Source organism: Argopecten irradians, chromosome 12 (assembly GCF_041381155.1).
Source record: "Argopecten irradians isolate NY chromosome 12, Ai_NY, whole genome shotgun sequence".
NCBI classification, from domain to species: Eukaryota; Metazoa; Mollusca; class Bivalvia; order Pectinida; family Pectinidae; genus Argopecten; species Argopecten irradians.
In genome coordinates this window covers 7,724,951-7,744,612 of record NC_091145.1, presented here as the reverse complement: position 1 = coordinate 7,744,612, position 19,662 = coordinate 7,724,951, and the positions used below count along the sequence as shown (strand labels likewise).

The window sequence follows — 19,662 nt, the reverse complement described above, 5'->3', positions numbered from 1 at the left end:
TTTTAAATCCCATTGATCATGTTGAAAATTGTTTTCTTGTCAAAGAAAGACTTTGAAAAGCCTTATCAAATAATTTGTTGCAATTGAATCCGATATGAGGTTTCAAATTTGATCAATACAGTTTATACTGGTTAATTAATATGACGTTTGCTATACTGTATTAAAAACAAATAAGTGTTGAGAAATAAAATAATGACGGAAATGACAAATTTGTCTTTTTTTTTTTTAGGACAGATACCGTAAGTAAGCCAATTTCAAACACAATACGAATCCGGATGTCAGCAAATGTTTATAGCCATTGATTGAATTATCTGTTTTGTAACTTTAAATAGATACTCGATTGCACTGTAAAACTTAACTCAATTTTAATTAAAGGTTCGGAAATACATCATTGTAGTTAAAAATGTCTTAAATGTTATTTTTTATTTAACTGTTTTTTGGTGAGTTTGTTGTTAAGATGTTTTTGTGAAATTGAGTATCTTGGACACGTTTCATATTCAAATTTTTAAACAATTAATAATTAAGGGCATAACAGGGGCTTTGATCGGACGCCCATACTCATAAATTAATTGGATCAATCAAATTAATTTGTTTAGCATTAATACAGACCTAATATCATTTAATATTGTTATACTTTTTTTTTTAAATCCCATTATTATTAATAAGGTACGCATAAAAGAACGATTTTGATCAAATGTGGTTAAATGATTATTGAGTTTTATGCAAATTTACGATATTAAGTCAATGCCTGATACTAATATAAGTCTGTTTTCTGTAAATGATAATAAAAAATGAAAACGACATGAATTTTTTTTATTTAAAATAAGTGAAATCATTTTGTTATTTTAATTTATATCTTTTAAGCCAAAGGTGCAATATACAATTTTTCCGAAGGATAGGTTACTCGATTGCACTGTAAGAAATGATTAGTAATGGTAAGCGAAAGTTAAATTAAAAGACAACTTAAATTTTATGTATCTTTTCCAATAGGCATCATACGCATTGTTTTGTGAAATTTTTTCTTGTCTTTTTGTTCTTTGAATTATAATTGGATCCAATAATACCACTGAATTGCCATTGAATCATATTGATTGTTGTTGTTTTTTCTTATCATTAATTAGGCTTACTGGTGTTGAATTGTGGTGATATGATTATTCGTTTCTATACAGAAAGTACGTATTAATCCTTGCCTGAAACAGAATAAGTGTTGAGTACAATAACTATAATGGTAAATGACAAATTTGTCTTTTTTGTTATTTTAAGATACCCGTACACAGCCAAAGGTGCAAACACAATCCGAATCCGGGTCAAGGGTCAACGACAGCAAATGGTAAGCGATGAGCTGTTTGAATTATTCGGTTAAGGATTTATGTATTCTTTTCCATCATGCGCATTTCAAACTTAACTCAATTTTGATGGGTTCGAATTGATACATCATTGTAGTAAATGTCTTAATGTTATTATGTTATTAATAACTATTTTTGGTGAGTTTGTTTGATAAAACGTATCGTCCTATTTGTGACTCGATTGAGTCATCTTTGGCACGTTATATAGTCATATTCAACTGTTTTTAAACCCACCTTAGTCTATAAGGGCGTAGGAACAGGGGCTTATCGAAAATACTCATAAATAAACTTGGTCCGTCAAATGGACCTTGTTTAGCATCCTAGATAGACCTAATATCATTTACGAATAACGAACTATACTTCTTTTTAAATCCCATTGATCAGTATTGATAAGGTACGCATAAAAGAACGATTAAAAAATAATCAAATTGGTTTTGATATTGAGGTTTCAAATTTGATATACAAGTTCCCCAAGGCACTAATATTAGCAGTCTGCTATCTGTAAATGATAATAAAAAATGGCTGACGGACGCCCATAATTGTTTTTATATTAGAAATAAGTGAAATAATTTCTCATATTTTATTGTATCTTTTATACCATATCGCAGATATCTGTTTTCGAAGTTAGATACTCGATTGCACTTTAGTACTGACTAGCAGGCTTTTAAAAGTTAAAGGTGACAACTATAATTTTCAAACTATAGGCCACAGAGACTGTTTTGTGAAATTGGTATTTTTGTCTTATGGTCTTTGAATTATAATTGGATCCAATAATTCCACTGAATTGCCATTGAATCGTATTGATTGTTTTTTTTTTCTTATCATTAATAAGGCTTACTGGTGTTTGAATTGTGGTGATGTGATTATTCGTTTCTATGCAGAAAGTACGTATTAATCAATGCCTGATACAAATAAGTGTTGGAGTAACAATAACTCAAATGATAAATGACAAATTTGTCAAATTTGTCTTTTTGTTATTTTAAGATACCCGTACACAGCCAAAGGTGCAAACACAATCCGAATCCGGATCAGGTTCAGCGACAGCGACATGGTAAGCGATGAGCTGATTAAATTATTCGGTTAGGATTTATGTATCCTTTTCCCATCATACGCATTGTGAAATTGTTTTTCTTGTCTTATGTTCTTTGAATTATAATTGGATCCAATAATACCACTGAATCGCCATTGAATCATATTGATTGTTGATGTTTTTTTCTTATCATTAATAAGGCTTACTGCTGTTTGAATTGTGGTGGTATGTGATTATTCGTTTCTATACAGAAAGTACGTATTAATCCTTGCTTGAAACAGATAAGTGTTGAGTCACAATAACTATAATGGTAAATGACAATTTGTCTTTTTGTTATTTTAAGATAACCGTACGCAGTCAAAGGTGCAAACACAATCCGAATCCAGATCAAGGTCAAAGACAGCAAATGGTAAGCGATGAGCTGTTTGAATTGTTCGGTTAGGATTTATGTATTCTTTTCCCATCATGCGCATTTCAAACTTAACTCAATTTTGATGGGTTCGAATTGATACATCATTGTAGTAAATGTCTTAATGTTATTATGTTATTAATAACTATTTTTGGTGAGTTTGTTTGATTAACGTATCGTCCTATTTGTGACGTCAGTGATTGAGTCTATCTTGGCACGTTATATAGTCATATTCAACTGTTTTTAAATCCTCTTTAGTCTATAAGGGCGTAGGAATAGGGGCTTATCGAAAATACTCATAAATAAACTTGGTCCGTCAAATGGACCTTGTTTAGCATCCTAGATAGAACTAATATCATTTACGAATTAGGAACTATACTTTTTTTAAATCCCATTGATTAGTATTGATAAGGTACGCATTCAAGGACGATTGAAAAACTGATCAAATTGGTTTTAATGTTGAGGTTTCAAATTTGATATACAAGTTCCCCTAGGCACTAATATTAGCAGTCTGTTTTCTGTAAATGATAAAACAATGGCTGATGGACGCCCATGATTATTTTTATGTTTAAAATAAGTGAAATCATTTCTCATATTTTATTGTATCTTTTATACCATATCGTAGATATCGGTTTTCGAAGATAGATACTCGATTGCACTGTAGGACTGACTAGTAGGCTTTTAAAAGTTAAAAGTGTGACAACTATAATTTCACACTTGGTCCACAGAAACTTTTTTGTGAAATCAGGTCTATCTTGGCACGTTATGTAGTCATATGTCAACAAGAAATACGATTCACTGCCAATTCAGTGGTATTATTGGATCCAATTATAATTCAAAGACCATAAGACAAAAAACACCAATTTTACAAAACAGTCTCTTGGCCTATAGTTTGAAAATTTTAGTTGTCACCTTTAAATTTTAAAAGCCTACTAGTCAGTTCTACAGTGCAATCGAGTATCTATCTTCGAAAACCGATACCTACGATACGATAGGGTATAAAAGATGGAATAAAATATGAATAAATGATTTCACTTATTTCTAATATAAAAACAACCATGGGCGTCCGTCAGCCATTTTTGATTATCATTTACAGAAAACAGAGCTGCTAATATTAGTGCCTAGGGGAACTTGTATATCAAATGAAACCTCAACAGTTAAAACCAATTTGATCACTTTTTTTAATCGTTCTTTTATACGTTCCTAATCAACACTTATCAACGGAATTTAAAAAGAAGTATAGTTCGTAATTCGTAAATGATATTATGTCTGTCTAGGATGCTAAACAAGGTCCATTTGACGGACCAAGTTAATTGATGAGTATTATCCACCTGTTCCTGTTCCAACGCCCTTCTAGACTTATGTTAGTTTAAAAACAATTGAATATGACATATAACGTTCCAAGATAACTCAATCACTAACATCACAAATAGGACGATACGTTAATCAAACAAACTCACCAAAAATATTTATTAATAACAAAATAACATTAAGACATTTACTACAATGATGTATCAATTCGAACCCATTAAATTGCCATTGAATCGTATTGATTGTTGTTGTTTTTTTCTTATCATTAATAAGGCTTACTGGTGTTTGAATTGTGGTGGTATGGTTATTCGTTTCTATACAGAAAGTACGTATTAATCCTTGCCTGAAACAGATAAATGTTGAGTAACAATAACTATAATGGTAAATGACAAATTTGTCTTTTTTGTTATTTTAAGATACCCAGTACGCAGCCAAAGGTGGAAACACAATCCGAATCCGGATCAAGGTCAACGACAGCAAATGGTAAGTGATAAGCTGATTGAATTATTCGGTTAGGATTTCTGTATTCTTTTCCCCATCATGCGCATTTCAAACTTAAACTCAATTTTGATATAGTTCGAAGATTTGTGTACGTTAGTGATTGAGTCTATCTTGGCACGTTATATAGTCATCTTCAAATGTTTTATAACCAACATTAGTCTAAAAAGGCGTTGGAACAGGGACTGGTCCATGATACTCATCAATTAACTTGGTCCGTCAAATGGAATTTGTTTAGCATCCTACACAGACCTAATATCATTTACGATTTACGAACTATACTTCTTTTTAAATCCCATTGCTTTAGTATTGGACTAGGTACGCATAAAAGAACGATTAAAAACTGATCAAATTGGTTTTAATGTTGAGGTTTCAAAGGAGTAGGTACAATAAGGGGCAATTATGGCCCCAGAATGTATAGAAATTCAAACAATGTCAAATCTCACAAACACAGCTTTCCAAAAGAGTTGAGTATCGATATTTTCGCAATCAAAGATGATTTTCCACTTACAGTATTTGTAGATGGGTTAAAAGACGATATATTTAGGCCATTTCATGCATTTTTATACATTTTCTTGCAAAAATGGCTTGAAAAAGCGTAGTTTTCACATTGGCCGCAGCTTTGTCCAAACACCATTTTTTGTCAACAGAACCAACATAAAAATTTAAATCTTTATGCAAAATGTCGAATTTGGACACAAATGCGGCCAATCCGAAAAAAAGAAAATTCTATGAAATTAACGAACCAGAGATCGCAGCGGCGGTAATAATAACATAAAACGGTATCGGGCACGGCTATTATTTATCCGGAAAAAAATAAATCGGAAACATATTCAGTGTGCATATATGAACTAAGGAATAAAAATAATATAAGTAATTATTTTGAATAGTTTTATGACGATGTATAAAATTATTACTCCGTGCAGTAAGCGCCTTTCTCAATTTTCTGTAGCGAAAACGTTGCGATAAAAATAGTGTCCGTATTCTTTTGCCCGGATTACAGTCCCGCCTTTATAATGTACTCGGTGTTTTGACACAGCGTAACTGGCGATGTTTTACGCTGATTTTCTATATACATTGTCTTCCCGGTCGTTTTCAAACATGGATCGTGATGTTCAATTGAAGAATCATAGTATACTCTTCTTAATATATATAGTCTATAGATTTACTACTGTATATCTCACGAGAAAGTATTTTGATCATAGATGGGACCCCGTCAATGACCTGACATTTCGGTAGGCCTACGTCACTGAAAATTCGAAGCCATGTATCGTTGGTAGGCCTACAGTACAGTAACGTTAACGTTCAGTTCAACATAGATCATTCCGTCATACAGTAAATCCTATTCATTGACACCATTTTCATGTATAAGCCTATGTGTTTTATGTGAAAAATGTTCATTTTTTAATTTTGAAAATCTGAAAAGTTGGCGATTCTACAGTCAGGCCTACTAGCTAGGCTAGAGTAGTGCAATACGGTAGGACACTGGACATGGGTTTAACTACTGTAGTTATTTTATCTCTATATGTGATAGATGTATTTATATCATAAAGGCGTTATATACCTTTATATAATAAAATCTAATTGAGCAAAAAATTGTTTATTAAGGATACATATCTTCATTTTTTTCAACTAATTACGAAGCATGCATATGCGTGGCAGTTGTGACGTTCTGTCCCCTGTTCCGAAGGTAGTGAGTCCGAATCGACATTTATACATATATATATTTTTTTAATTTCTGAACCCCAACTTTTAATGAAATTATCAATTCATCCTTTCCTAAAAAATATATATATATTTATATATTAAAGACCCATTACCTTTCCGAAATAAAGAAATAATATTATTTCAATAACATTAATTGTGTAAGAAAATTATATTTATCGATGACCTAACACAAGGCTTCAACACTTTACAAATGCAAGCTTTCCTTCGTAATCTATTTTAACAGTTCGCTGTTTTGCTGTCTGGCGCAGTCAGGACGACGGCTAAAACATAATACGACCCGCGTTATGAAAATAGCATTAGGGTTATTTTGAATAAATTAGTCAGAATGTGTTGCCAATTGAAGTATTAACAGAACGCTAATAACTTTTGCAAATCTACAAACTTATCAATCTCGTTTTACTTTCCAATTTTAAGAATAAAGAGCCCTTTCGGAGAGGTAGCGGGCCTTTTAGTAATAATATGTTAGGCCTATACCTACATGTGTTATTTTAGTATGCCTATAGTTCCATTTACAATTTAAAATATTATATTTAGAAATATTGAACCAGGAACATTCTTAACCCATATATAACCGTATGTGAATATGTTGTTCAATCTATTTTTCTCCATTATTCAAGTTGACATAATTAAACAAGAGGCCCAGAGGGCCTGTATCGCTCAAATGGTTTGTAATGCCTAGGAATGTTCTGAATACAAGTTCATTGTTTCTTTTCTGAAGGAATTTGAATATTTACCTCTAATTCCCCTATTGGGCCCCACTCTTTCTGCTCAAGGGTGTCAAAGCCTAAAATTTATACAAATTCTGTTAACCCCAAGGATGTTTCCTCTGGGCCAAATTTGGTTAAAATCCAAGCAGAACTATATGGCTATTAGCGATTTATAGGATTTACATCTATTTCCCCTATTGGGCCCCGTCGCCCTCCTGCCCCCGGGGGGTCAGAGCCAAAATTTATACAATTTTCTGTTCTCCTTCCCCCAAGGATGCATTTCTAGCCAAATTTGGTTACAATCCATGCACAGAACACTAGGACAAGTAGCGATTTATAGGATTTACCTCTATTTCCCCTATTGGGCCCCATCCCTCTTGCCCCCAGGGGATCAGAGCCAAAATTTATACAAGTTCTGTTCCCCTTCCCCCAAGGATGTTTGTGGCTAAATTTGGTTACAATCCATGCAGAACTCTATGACTAGTAGCGATTTAAAGGAAATGTTGACGGACGGACGGACGCCGCGCCATGACATAAGCTCACCGGCCCTTCGGGCCAGGTGAGCTAAAAAAAATAATAATAAGGACACCATTACCGTAGTCAACATATGTACAATGTACATACTTCCCGGTAGTTATACATGTAACCATTGACTTTACTGTGATCAAATGTTAAAATGCATATACATGTACATGTATTCTACAACTTGTTGTTCGTGCATTATCTGAGCGTTGATTATATTTACATCTGTATGGTAGGATGCCTAAGCGATTAACTTTATTTGATTGTGAAAAAGGGACACTTCTTAATGAAAGACTGTATGGTTGCCATGCTACCAGTATTAATACTAAATATTTAGGAATAAACCACTGCAAGGACACTGGCGTTGCTTGTCAAAAGTAATTTCTTACATTAAAAGATCATGCTTGAAAGTAAATAACATAAAAACAGCTTATTAATTGATAAGAAAGGGTAGATCTATGTGACGTAACGTAATTCCCAGAACAGGATACAAACCTCTCGAACACATTGAAAAGGTGCAAGTCCGAAGTCACTTGCGCGGTTGAAAAATGCTTGTAAATTAAACATGACCTGCTGTACATGTATCTAAATCTATTATCTTCGTTTATTGCGCTTGGAAATATTTACATGAATTAGAGTACTGTCGAGTTTACTTTTGTAAATAGCGAGCGTATACTTTGTTTGTTTGATTTATTAACGTCCTATTAACAGCTATGGTCATGTTAGAACGGCCTCCCATGTATGCGGTGTGTTGCGTGTATGTTGTGCGAGGTGAGTGTACTGGGAGACTGCGGTATGTTCGTGTTGTGTCTTCTTGTATAGTGGAACTGTTGCCCTTTTTATAGTGCTATATCACTGAAGTATGCCGCCGAAGACACCAAGCAACACACCCCACCCGGTCACATTATACTGACAACGGGCGAACCAGTCGTCCCACTCCCTGTATGGTGAGCGCTAAGCAGGAGCAGAAACTACCACTTTTATAGACTTTGATATTACTTACTATTAAGTACTTTGGACTTCATCCGAACATGACCCTTAATCGGATTTTCTCAGATCCTCTATTGAACGGAGTGGTTATTAGGATCTGTATTTCAATCAGATTGATCATCTTTGCGTTTGACAAGATGGAGCTGAAAACAAATGTTACATTGTTTTTAAAATAAAGAGAACGCAAGCTGTTTTGTGAAATTATTTTTCTTGCGTCTTATTGGTCGTGAAATTATTGTGTGGGCAATAATCCCTCCAGGTAGGGCGTTATAATTGCACCTGCTGCCCCTATTGCATGATCGTAAAAGGCGACTAAATTTAGGATCTTATCTTTCCTAATGCCTCCCTTGGCACCGCCACTCTTTTGGCCTTGCGTTGAGCGTTCGCCCGTGTGAGGAAGGCTCTGGGCTCTGTCCCCTGGCCGAGACACACCAAAGTCTATAAAAGTGGCATTATCTGTTCCTGCTTAGCGCTCAGCAAACAGTGAGTGGGACGACTGGTTCGCCCGTTGTCAGTATAATGTGATGGGTGGGGTGTGTTGCTTGGTGTCTTCGGCGGCATGTTTCAGTGATATAGCACTATAAAAAGGGCAATAGTTCCACTATACAAGAGGACACAACATGAATATACCGCAGTCTCCCAAAACATTCACGCAACACACTGCATACATGGGAAGCCGTCCTTACATGACAATAGCTGTTAATAGGACGTTAATTAATCAAACAAACAAACCAATCCTATTACAATAACGTCTCCTTCCTCATCACCTCACTTTTGTTCATGAGTTGGAGCTTCATAGTGAGGCAATAATACCACTGAATTGCCAATATTGTAGTGGTATGTTATGTTATTTATCTTGTTAAGAAGTTTTCTACTGTTTATTTGTTGGTGGTATGATGTATTTATTTCTATAAAGAAAGTCAATTATAATTCATTATTTGGGTCCAAATGTGTTTATCAATAATAATGAAAAATGACACATACGTCTTGTTGCTATTTTAAGATAACCGTATGCAGTACAATATGCAAACACCAACCGGATCTGGATTAGAATCAGCGCCATCAAGTGGTAAGCGATAAACTGTTTGAAATATTTTGGTTTGTATTTATATATACTTTCCTAACGTCTTCCTAGGGTATCATTTTTTTTAAATTTTGTTGTTGATTTCATGGTCTTCTAATCTTAAATCGCACTAAAATATTTTTTTCAGGTTTTCCATTTCCCATATGACGAAAAACGTTTTTAGCATGTATAACATTAACATCCATCAAAACATTTTTTGTTTGTTGTAGAATTCAATTTCTTTATAATTTTAACATTTGACCATAATAGATATCATTAAACGACTTCTTAAACATTTTTTCCTTATGGCCTATTTCAAATATGTCAATGCTGGTATATTAATTAAGTTCTCCCAACGGAGTGGAGAACCTGTTTGCTCCGGTTCTTATTATTCTTCTTTTTCCTCCACGACTTTGTCCGACCATTTTCTCCAAAACTATAAGTCGGATTCTGATTAATTTTTCCGATCAGCATCCAATATGGCCGCCACAGCCTTTCATTGTTGAAAAGTGAACTGCTTATAGATACTTAACTGGAATCGGTTTCAATATGTAGTTTAAAGCAGATTCTTATAGAGTCAACAAAACCATTTTTATGAAAAATAATATGTTTCAAATTTTCTACCTTATTCTTGGAGTTCAGCAAAGATCCATTTTAGGTTTACTTTTATTTTTGTTGTATTTATTTTTCTGATTTATATATATATGACATTGTTCCCATTGATATAACATTATCTAAAATAAATGATCCTGACCACAGCTGTCATTTTGAAAATAAAAGACATTTTTGTCAACTTGTAGATTGAATCATTTTTAAAGGAATAAAATGCAAATATTACCAGTACCTGAATTATGAAAAAAACTATTTAAAAAAAACAACAAAAAAACTACTTATATGGCCGCTTCAAATTGCGAACCCGGATCTCACCTAGTTTCTCAGGGAGCTATTTTAGGTCCATTTATATTTGTGGTTATTTTTATATTAAAGTTAAAAATATTGATGGATTTTGACCAGTATCAAACCACTCCGAGATCTCATTAATACAAAGCAATTTACCGAATTTGGTTGAAATCGGCCAATAAATAATAAAGTTATCGAGCGGAAACCATGAATTAATCTGTTTTGACGGTTTTTATGTCCCGTAACTCTTGCAAATATTGACATGTTTTAACCATCACCGAACTCATCCGAGATGTCATTGATATAAAACATTATATAAAATTTGGTTGAAATTGAACAATACATATTTAAGTTGTCGAGCGGAAACCATGGAATTATCTGTTTTGACGATTTTAAAGTCCTGTAACTCTTGCAATTATTGAGGGATTGTGACCATTATCGAACTCATTCAAGATCACATTGATATAAATAATTTTCCCGCCTCAAACAAGAATCTTGTATTCCTATTGGTTAAAATGACGCCACGTGATATCCAATATATAGTCGTATTAGGTTAGTAGAAATCGTATCAGGTTTGGACGATAGAGTTATCGTTCTTTGTCCCTAACGTCATTAGCAACAAGATGGCGGTCATGTAACGCTTCGCGACGACGGCAATCAAAAGATATGGAGACAAAATGTTTGAATGATAGCGCTGATGACCATTTTCAAAGCAAACCGAAATCGGGAACACTTATTAAGGATTATTTAACAGAAATGGACCATGACAACGCATTCGAGTTTTCAATGAGGTGAAAATTGTTTTAAGTTTTGAGTCGTTTTGGTTCCCATACTTAGTACATAATGCATTTTATACTTCATTGAAAGGGTCTTCGACGGGATAAATTGGTTACATAGTTACACAGTTTGTTAGTGACCTAATACGGAAAAATATTGGGTCTAAAATAAACTTGTATCAGGCGAGGTTTCGCCTCGCTTGATACAAGTTTATTTTAGACCCACTATTTTTCCGTATTAGGTCACTAACAAACTGTGTAACTAATAATATACTAAATTTGATTGATATCGAACAATAAATACTTCAGTTATCGCCCGGTTATCTCCCTTTATTCACTTATCACCAGGGATCCGTTTTAGGTCTAAGTTCATTTTTGTTGTATTTTTATGTTATATATCATATTGTTACTAGTGACATCAAACTATTTTGAGGTAATTTTAGTGACATTCAGATGTGCAACTTTTGCAGACCAGGAACCAAGATTGTCGCCACGGCATGCAATTGGTAAAAAATGAGCAGAAATAAACATGGTTGCGAACGCATTTAATACAATTATAGATATTGCTGTGCCTAATATATTAAAGGGTTAATTCACTGAGGCTAATCGTTTTACATAACCACGAAGCAAAATAGGACATAAATGTTTTGTTCTACATTCCTTATGAAACTTATAACAAGAAATATTAAAGATGCTCCACCGCCGACATGGCATAAATGATATTCATCATTTGAACAATAATTGGTATTTAATCGTGTATAAGTATGTCTAATTAACACAATAAATGATATAAAATAATGTATTTTGCCTTTGGTGCATGCGCAATCAGTACTTCATTCCATATAGGATATAGTGCCACGGGTTTTTTTCGGGATGCAATTAATTATTTTTCATATTTTTAACTTGAAGCAAAATTAGAAGCTCAAACTTTTCAATGGTGGAAATGGTGTAAAGTAAGTAACTTTTGTATCTGAAGAAAAATACTAAATCGTCTGTTCCTGTTTTTGATAGTGAAAAATTACCTATTGTCAGTGGTGGAGCATCTTTAACAAATTTCACGACATTGTTAAGTTTTTGATTGATACCACTGATGAGTTGATAAAATTACTTTTAGACAAGAACATGCATCTAATAAGGTAAATACATTACTGTAAGAGCGCTTTGAGTAGTTCTAGACAAAACAATCTTTACTACACTGGCAAGGACCAGTGTAACAAAATGGGTTGATATTTAGTATGTAACACTAAGTTTAAAAGTACATTTCATTTAGTACTCATGGGAAAGTGAAACAAACAATAGATTGATAGGTATAGATATGTGATAGTCGGAAGCAGCAGTGTTAGCTTGCGCGGTATCACGTAGTCTGTCATCTTGGGAGATGATATCCAAGATGAGCAGGGCGGAACCTGACTTGCAGTTTATCAAAGCGGTCAGCGGTACAGCCAACATGATAACGCAGCAAAGCGTAAGGTTAAGGTTAGATGGGGATTAGAGATTTTGGGACGCACGTGCCTTTTTAATATATGCACAAAGGGGCGTGGAGCAGAAGGTGTTAGGTTGATAGATATACTGGGGATTGAGAGAGTTGATAGAGAGAGACTCAAGGATGTAGGCCACAAGGCAACATTCCCCGGACGGGGGATCCGAGGAGTTAGGAACTGGAGTATGTATGTAAACGATATGTAATACACAACGTGAAGTACTATTGAAATAACTTTTAACTAAATACCATGTGCATGTGTTGTGTCACACTAGGGTTCGGCATACAAGTCATCCGACCACTATGTGTAATGGCGGACAGTAAGCGAGTTTGAACATTTCACATACATTTAACTACTGGGGGCTTTTCTTGCATATCACAGTAAAACTAACTAATCTTATTTCTATTAGAACTGGTTTGTTTCCGAAATATGTGCAAGATTTAATGTATTCTTAGACTGAACTGTCCCTTTAATTCTAAATGATGTGACTTTAAGCTCACCTGATCCGAAGGGGTGGTAAGCTTATGTCATGGCGCGGCGTCCGTCGTCCGTCCGTCAACAAAATCGCTACTTGTCCTCGAGTTCTGCATGGATTGAAACCAAATTTGGCCAGAAACATCCTTGGGGGAAGGAAAATAGAGTTTGTATAAATTTTGGCTCTGACCCCCGACGGACAGTGGGGATGGGCCCAAACGGGGAAATAGAAGTAAATCCTATAAATCGCTTCTAGACCTATAGTTCTGCATTGATTGAAACCAAATTTGGCCATAATTATCTTTCGGGGAAGGGTAACAGAGTTTGTATAAATTTTGTCTCTGACACTCCCCGGGACAGGAGGGGCAGGGCCCAAAAGGGGGATATAGAGGTAAATCCTATAAATCGCTACTAGTCCTAGAGTTCTGCGTGGAATGAAACCAAATTTGGCAAAAACAACCTTTGGGAAAGGGGAACAGAGATTGTATACATTTTGGCTCTGACCCCCAGGGGGCAGGAGGTGCGGGGTCCTTTAGGGGAAATAGAGGTAAATCCTATAAATTACTACTAGTCCCAGAGTTATGCATGCAATGTAACCAAATTTGGTCAGTAACATCCTTAGGGAGAAAGGAAATAGACTTCTGCATGAATTGAAACTATATTTGGCCAAACCATCCTTGAATGAAGGGGAATAGAGTTTGTATAAATGTTGGCTCTGTCCCTCAGTGGCGGGGCCCAATAGGGGAAATAGAAGTAAATCCTTTAAATTACTACTAGCCCTAGAATTCTACATGGATTGAGAACCAAATTTGGCCAGAAACATCGTTGGGGAAGGGGATTAGATTTTGCCTAGATTTTGGCTCTTACCCCCCGGGGGCAGGAGGAATGGGGCCCAATAGGGGAAATAGAGGTTAATCCTTTAAATCGCTACTAGGCATATAGTTTTGCTTGGATTGTAACCAAATTTGGCTCAGAAAGACCCTTTGGGGAAGGTAACAGAAATTGTATAAATAGCTTTGACCCCAAGGAGCAGAAAGAGTGGGGCCAAATAGGGGAATTAGAGGTAAATATTCACATTTCTTCAGAAAAGAAACAATGAACCTGTATCCTGAACATTACTTGACATTACAAACGAGGTGAGCGTTACAGGCCCTCAGGACCTCTTGTTCTGAGAAATGAAAATGATTAACCAGTAAAACAATGTCACATCATCATTCAGGGGAGGTCACTCTTGTCACTCTGTGGAGACTAGGGAAGCTTTATGTGACAATGTTCTGTCACAATTAAGATTTTACATTTGTCTTAAAATAAAGTTATTTCCCTTGAGCATAATAACATTTTGCTCCTACTCCTTAATGTTGTTTTTATCAGTGGTAACAGAATGTACGTCTTAAAACGCTTAAATGTGCAATTTAATTTCAGACAAAAAGCAGAACGTGACGACAGAAAGGATCATTCTCGAATTGACAAACATAATGGAACTGAACAAATGGAAGTTTACATTCAGAGAAATATGTGATATGCTTATGAAAAATGATTCGTTTCTGAAATAACTGGTTAAGAGCAAAAAAGACAACCCCCCTAACAAAACAACACAACCCAAAACAGTTTTAATTAGTCAAATATCAACCGTTTTTATCATCCCACACACTACATATATTATTGTCCGTCCTTCAATGCCATTTGAAGAAAATATACAATTGAGGCCCCATGATTGTGTGACATGACGATTTAACCACCCAAGAGTCGTTTCGCTCTCGGGTGACATAACGACTCTTATTATACGAATGTCGACAATTAATATTATATCAGTAAATGTAGGTTAAGAAGGAGGACAGTTAAAAAAATCAAAAAGAAGAACAGTTAAATAAATTTATTTGGAAACAAACATTTAAATGTTGTCTTATCCTTCCTTTCAAATGCGTCAGCGCAGCCCGTAGACTTGAGGAAATTACGGAACGACTCAACAGATCCCTTTGTAATTCTCTTGATGTTATTAGAATCCTCCGCTTCCACAATCATCTTCCTTTCGTCCACAGAAGGCAGACGATACTGCCAGAAGCCGCAATTACTTGTATTACTTGGGACCTCTCTACAAATATAGGATAGTAGTACGTCACTACTACATAACCGATTTATAGCGCGGTTTTTTTTCAAATTGTAATTTTATTTGGTTAGAAAATAGTCGTTAAGCAATTAAACATATTCAATAGTTCATGGCTTCAAAATTGCAAACTTTAGCAAGCGATTTATTTTCGCTAGCCTACACAGCGCCACAACCTAATTCAACATTACCTGCACTATCAGTGAACAGCTCTAAGTCGGAGTTAGCAATCCAGTTCTGATCAAAGAAATGAAAGGTACCATTGAAACTCTGACAGAACTCTTACCAAACTCTTATATTTTCTTTTGTTCCTTTTGACAAACGAATAAAATGATTAGGTCTTGAGGGACCAGATAACAACCCAAACAATCTCCTAGAAAAGACTCTGGCACCTGGCATTGCTTTAACGCAGAAGGCTTGATGCTTGATCACTATGAAAACCTTCCTTCAATTCCTGTGCTACAACTTTGTTTGGGTATACATGTAGGTCTAAATAACGATTAAGAGCCATTTTGTTGATTGGGGTTTTTCCCATATCCCATATCTTTGAGGTAATGGTATCTACTGTAGGATGCTGATTGGGGACGAAAATAAGCCCGAGGCCGATTAGACCCTCGTATATTCTAATATTACTCATCCAAACTTGACCTTTGAACCCCTGGCCTTGACCTCGAAAACAAGAAATGTTTGAATGAGACCCACCACATTGCATGCATTTATGAGCATAACTACAACTTGATCTTTGACATAATCCCTTATAGTTAAATTCATAGCAGCAGCCTCTAGCCATGTTACTTCCGTTTTGATTGGAATTGTCACCAGCCTTTGATGACATGCCAGATCTCCCCTGCAGGTAGGGCGTTAGAATTGTACCTGTTGCCCCTATTACATGATCGTAAAAGGCGACTAAATTTAGGATCTGATCTTTTCTCTTCTTCCTAACTGACTTTATCTTTCCTAATGCCTCTCCTTGGCACCTCTCCTAATGCCTCTCCTTGGCACTGCCTCAATTTTGGCCTTGCGTTGAGCGTTCGCCTCTGAGAGGAAGGCTCTGGTTTCTGTCCCCTGGCCGAGACACACCAAAGTCTATAAAAGTGATAGTTACTGCTCCTTAGCGCTCAGCATACAGGGAGTGGGACGACTGGTTCGCCCGTTGTCAGTATAATGTGACCCGGTGGGGTGTGTTGCTTGGTGTCTTCCGCGGCATGCTTCAGTGATATGGCACTATAAAAAGGGCAACAGTTCCACTACACAAGAAGACACAACATGAATATACCGCGGTCTCCTAAAACACGCACCTCGTACAACATACACGCAACACATCGCACACATACGAGGCCGTCCTTACATGACCATTGCTGTTAATACGACATTAAGTAATCAAACAAACAAACAAACAAAACATGCCAAATGAGAAGCAAGTTAACCATATTTCCCCATCAACTACTCCCCAGGACCTACCGGCTGGCGATCTTGACGAAGCCTAAATTGCTCATCATATGTTTTCCATCCCATTCCCTTGAACGATTTAGCTGCCAATCTAACAATTGACATATACGTAAGCAGTTCCTGTCTCTATCATGCCCTGTGTAAAAATTGCACTAAAAAATATGAAAGCGTCTGTCCAGGCTTCTATAGTATCTAATCTATTTTTAGTCCCTTTCTGCTTTAGAACAAGTGCACCGTCAACTATGCTTAGCGTTTGTGAATGTATTACTTCCTGATTTGTTTCAAGAAGCAAAGCCGAATTCAAATATTCCGAGCTCTGGTTACCTGGGACACATGGGTCCCACAGTGTCCCCAACACTAATCAATGGGGAAGGAAAATCAGTACCTGAAATCGAAGATTGAAGTGGTATACCCGATAACAAAGTTGTACCGGAAGCTTATGCTTGTTCATCCTGGACTTCGCCTTGGGAACGGTCATGCTCCTGTAGCTCCTGAATGATAGACACCTCACTCTCCTGCAGCTGACTGGTACCACGCCCTCGACCCCTGAGACCTGAACCCCTTCGAGCAGCCCTGGCATAAGTTCTATTAGTCTTCCTATTCTTGGATGAAGGCATGTTGGGCAACTAGCTCAAATGTAATAGGTGCTATAAATTAGAACAAGATCAAACTAAAATTAATGAATATTAAATTGAAATTAAATTATAAACAGTAATTATTTTGTAGACAGAGTAGACAAATTGTTTTAAAATAAAATCTTAAAACCTGATATAATTAATCATCAGCAATTTGGACACTAAAAGTCTACAAAGATTTCCTAGCCATGTTAAGTAGTTCGAACTCAAAATTGTTAATAAATTGACAAATTATAAATAAACAAACATTAACAAGAATTTCGACTAATTATTTCATACAGATGTTAAATACGTTCACTAAAATTAAATATTTAAATCTAAACCTAGCTCAACTCAATTCCCTAACGATTTTTAACTTTTCTAACTTTTATTAACACGATAACAACCTCAACCTGCACGAGTGCAAATATCAGTCGTAATCAAAAGACAGATCTAAACCGATGATAAACGAAAACTCGGACCGAGCGGGACGAACTGACCTGCTTCAATAAATTAAAAAAAGATAACGATATTTTAACATTTGATGAGTCTAATTATTTCCCATTGACGTAACAAGGATTCAATAGAACTATACAAACGTGTAAATATAGTTGCTACAGCCAACGGCGTTGTAGATTGACGAACGCCAACCATCTTTACTCGTGAGAATAGATTCGAGATTTTAAGAATGGGATTAACAGCGCCCTGTGCACGCTAAACCCCACAATTACTAATCAGCACATACAAATTACCGTCCACCAATATAAATCTGTGTCCAAACCACACAATGGACTTGCGATGAACGTCGATTGAGACGATTATACGACAAATATTGATGGCTTTTTCGTTAACACGTTTTCGTTAACACCGTGACAAAAAAGACCGGAAAGGTCACTTCCGGCGAGCTACAAAAGGTCGGTGGGGCTGTATGTTATGAAGGGGGACAACTCGTATATATCAAGTAAACTAAATTAATGAAATAAACAAATTTGAAAAGCTGAAATTGTTCATTAAATAACCTAAGTTATTCTGTAGTAATAACTTGTATTAATATGAAATGAGGTTTTGTCGTGTCGCAGTTACTGAAATAACCAAGTGAGCGATACAGGTCTTCTGATTCTTTTGTTTTTACATAATGATGTGATTTTATAAGTCAATGCAAATGCTCATCATCACACTCACAAAGTGTATCACATGTCGCCACGTGTCGCGAGAATGACGAACTGTTGACGTCTACAAACTCTAATGACAGAAATGTTATCTGGTGTAAGCATCAGGCGTGGTACTTTTAATATTTCATTTAAAATATCATAAAAATCAACAAATACAACATCTCACAACACTTCACCACCTCCCAAATACAGACGTATAGCACATATACTGAGTTAGTCAACTTAGTTTAAGAGTGTGCTATTGTAGGAAGAGAGGGATCGCAGCTACCCAGGTATAATCAACAACACACGTATACGTTATTGTTCTTTTATTTAACATGTTATTCGTTGAATACTTACACGACATCGCTGGGATGACACGATACAAATATATACAGTGGGTTAGCTACTTGGCTACTTGCCCAGGACGAACATAGTTTTACAGACAAACATATATGGAACACCACGTCAAACACCCAACCTGTAATATCAGCAATGCCGAGACGGTCTCAGCGTGAGCTACCCTTCCATTTAACATACTGTAAACCAACTTTTATTTGCGTGCGACTTAATTTCGCGATCGACTAAAATTCGTGAAAGTTTATCTCCGCAAATTATGATCGATATGACTTAGTATGATAGTATTAAATGAAAATAGAACTATAATATTATTATGTAGTATGTTCTGCGAAAGGTAATCTCTGCGAACTTGTTTTGAAACGGAATTCGCGAAATTCAATAGCCGCGAATAAAAGTTGATTTACAGTATACAGATATGCATATCATTCGCACACGGAATCACTCGCTGCACTCTGGACACTTACACTCACATAGGCATATACACTTGCAAACATGTATACACAAAAATACCCTTCTTCCACACTATCATCAGATTCATCTGTTTTTGCTTTTTTGATTTTTAAAGAAGAGTAGTTCAACGTCATCTTTTTATGTAAAAAATGTAAAATAAATAAATGAAAAATACGTACAAGATAATATGTTGTGCGTACAAGTTGCATTTTTTTACATACAATGTAAATGAAATTAAAGGTCCCTAATATCTCGGCGTAGATATCTCTCAACAATTTTACGTCCTTTCTGCGAAACAC

At 35.6% G+C, this 19,662-nt stretch overlaps 1 protein-coding gene across 1 annotated transcript in view; it reads right to left on the bottom strand.

The window, feature by feature from the left end:
- Nucleotides 1-17,405, bottom strand: part of LOC138336629 (putative per-hexamer repeat protein 5) — a 73,322-nt gene extending 55,917 nt beyond the window's left edge. The window contains exons 1-3 of the mRNA XM_069286152.1: nt 17,252-17,405; nt 16,801-16,879; nt 15,125-15,327 (exon numbers count right to left, since the gene is read on the bottom strand). Coding sequence (XP_069142253.1) covers nt 15,125-15,327; nt 16,801-16,879; nt 17,252-17,405 — 436 coding nt within the window. The remainder of the gene's footprint in view (nt 1-15,124; nt 15,328-16,800; nt 16,880-17,251) is intronic.
- Nucleotides 17,406-19,662: the final 2,257 nt, after the last annotated feature.